A 2205-nucleotide genomic window follows, 5' to 3' on the forward strand; every position below is an offset into this window, starting at 1 on the left:
GTTCAAAACCGAAAAATTATGCACGCAAAGGGCAAATTAATGGTGCTTTTCAGGGCGATATATGTGCAAAATTCTGAAAAAGGCACCCAAAACGGCAGATTACACAAAAAGGGCACCATTTCTTTTTTGAAAAGGGCAATTGTTCAGAAAAAGGGCACTTTGTAAAAAAAGGCACTCTTTACAAATTATTGGGGGGGGGGGGGGGGGGTAAGCCCATTGGAAAAAAGGGCAGTTGAATTGAAAAAGGCAGTCTTTACAAAATATATGGGAGGGGGTAAATACCCCCCTTACCCCCGCTGGCTACGCCTATGGGGGGATTGTTACTTTTGAGCGTGCTTGAATCTTGGCGAGAGAGAATCTCTTGAGAGTCAGCATCGTCCCTTGGAAATGGGTCCATTGGCCAATCCAATCTTTACGTCATCCTGGGCGGAGCTACACGTGTATTTCTCTAAGATTTCATTTCAGGTCCACATGACATTGGTAAGTGATAATAACCAATCCAGTGCAAGCTGTTTATTAATATTCATTTAACTAACCAATCACTGCCTCTCATCTCCGTAGAATGGTATCCTTGCTGGAAAGCAGGAGCGCTACGTCGCCAGTTTCATTCCAGACGCTGTGCTGTGGTAACGCGTTGATATCTGCAGTGTTAGTGATGGTCTGATCGACGATAGCAGGTCTAAGCTGATTGTACGAAACAAGTTGGACTGCGTGTTCTGGCGTAAAACCTTTCATCGAACTCCTAAGATTAACAAATTAAGACAATGCAGTAATTTCGAGGATTCGTTTTGATCTTGAAAGCGATTCATAATTCATATCCGGCTGTATTTTTATCAACTTCTATCTTTATCTACGTGACGCTCTCAATCGAGGCTAAAGTTAATCATTGTGAACATTTCAATAACATCACGCTTGATCAGATTCTTCTACAATGGCAAAACTGAACGCCGGTCTCAAAGTTTGTAATCTAATGGTACTTTTGGAGGTGGTCATTTTAGTCAGTGGACATCAATTTCATACACGGCAACAACTCATGTACGCTGCAGAAAATCGAGCACTGCAAGGGTTTGCATATGCGACCAAAACTCTGCGTTCTCGCGTCATCTGCGCACGGGAATGCAGCATGGATGAACGTTGCAAGTCGTTTAACTTTAACGACTGCAATAAAATGTGCGAGTTGAACCTTGCCACAAGACGAGAGCACCCCGAAGACTTCAATGCAACTCAAGGGAGTGCGTACTTTGATGCAGATGAGGACACACCTCTCTACTCACTGACTGATAGCTCATTCAATCGCTCCAAAAGTTGCAAGATGCTCTTAGATGCCGGTTATTGTTCAAACGGTATCTACACAATCTACCCAGAGGGATTCGGTAATGGCAGTCTTCGTGTCTACTGTGACATGGAAACTGACGGCGGCGGATGGATCGTGTTTCAGAGGCGACAAGATGGCAGTGTGGACTTCTACCGTAACTGGGCCGAGTACCAGTCTGGCTTTGGCGATCTGTCTGGTGAGTTCTGGTTGGGCAATGACAACTTGGTGACTCTGACGTCTGATGATTCAAGTGGAACATGGGAGCTACGCGTTGATTTAGAGGACTGGGAGAACAACACAGCATGGGCAAAGTACTCAGATTTCCAAATATCCCCGGGTGAGTACAATCTGAATATTGGCCAATACGATGCAAGTAGCACTGCCGGTGACTCTCTTGGTTATCACAGAGGACGTCCCTTCTCAACAAAAGATTCGGGATCAAATTGTGCACACGTCTTCACAGGAGCCTGGTGGTTTTATGGTTGTTTTATCTCTCACTTGAATGGTCCATATCACCCATTTGGAAGTGTCCAATTTAGCACTGGAGTGCAATGGGTGACATGGAAAGGGTATTATTATTCTCTGAAAACATGCAGCATGAAAATGCGTGAATTGAGACCATAAACCTCTGATACCTTGCAAACACGGCACTTGCAAATAAACTATAATGGTTTTTTTTTACCAATGGAATGTGACCCCAATGAGTCTTAAGTCGAATGAGATTTTTTCACTTTTTTTGCTTTGAAACATTGTACTTAACCATTTTGACATGTTTCTGTAAGCAAAATATCTTTGCTAATTATTTTTCACAAATTAACTACTGTATTAATTATAAATACTGGGATCACGTTCAAATTCAGCTTTCATAGAATCATATAATGGTTTTACTA

At 42.7% G+C, this 2205-nt stretch overlaps 1 protein-coding gene across 1 annotated transcript; it reads left to right on the plus strand.

Moving 5' to 3' along the window:
- Nucleotides 1–931: 931 nt before the first annotated feature.
- On the plus strand, nt 932–1958 carry LOC119732669 (microfibril-associated glycoprotein 4-like). Its single transcript, XM_038206304.1, has one exon. The coding sequence runs from the start codon at nt 932–934 to the stop codon at nt 1937–1939; it is 1008 nt and encodes a 335-aa protein (XP_038062232.1). The 3' UTR covers nt 1940–1958.
- The last annotated feature ends 247 nt before the right edge of the window (nt 1959–2205 follow it).

This window comes from Patiria miniata, unplaced genomic scaffold, assembly GCF_015706575.1.
Source record: "Patiria miniata isolate m_02_andy unplaced genomic scaffold, ASM1570657v1 HiC_scaffold_24, whole genome shotgun sequence".
NCBI classification, from domain to species: domain Eukaryota; kingdom Metazoa; phylum Echinodermata; class Asteroidea; order Valvatida; family Asterinidae; genus Patiria; species Patiria miniata.

Coding starts and splice junctions, on each gene's coding strand:
- LOC119732669 (XM_038206304.1), top strand. CDS start 932: ATGGCAAAACTGAACGCCGGTCTCAAAGTTTGTAATCTAATGGTACTT.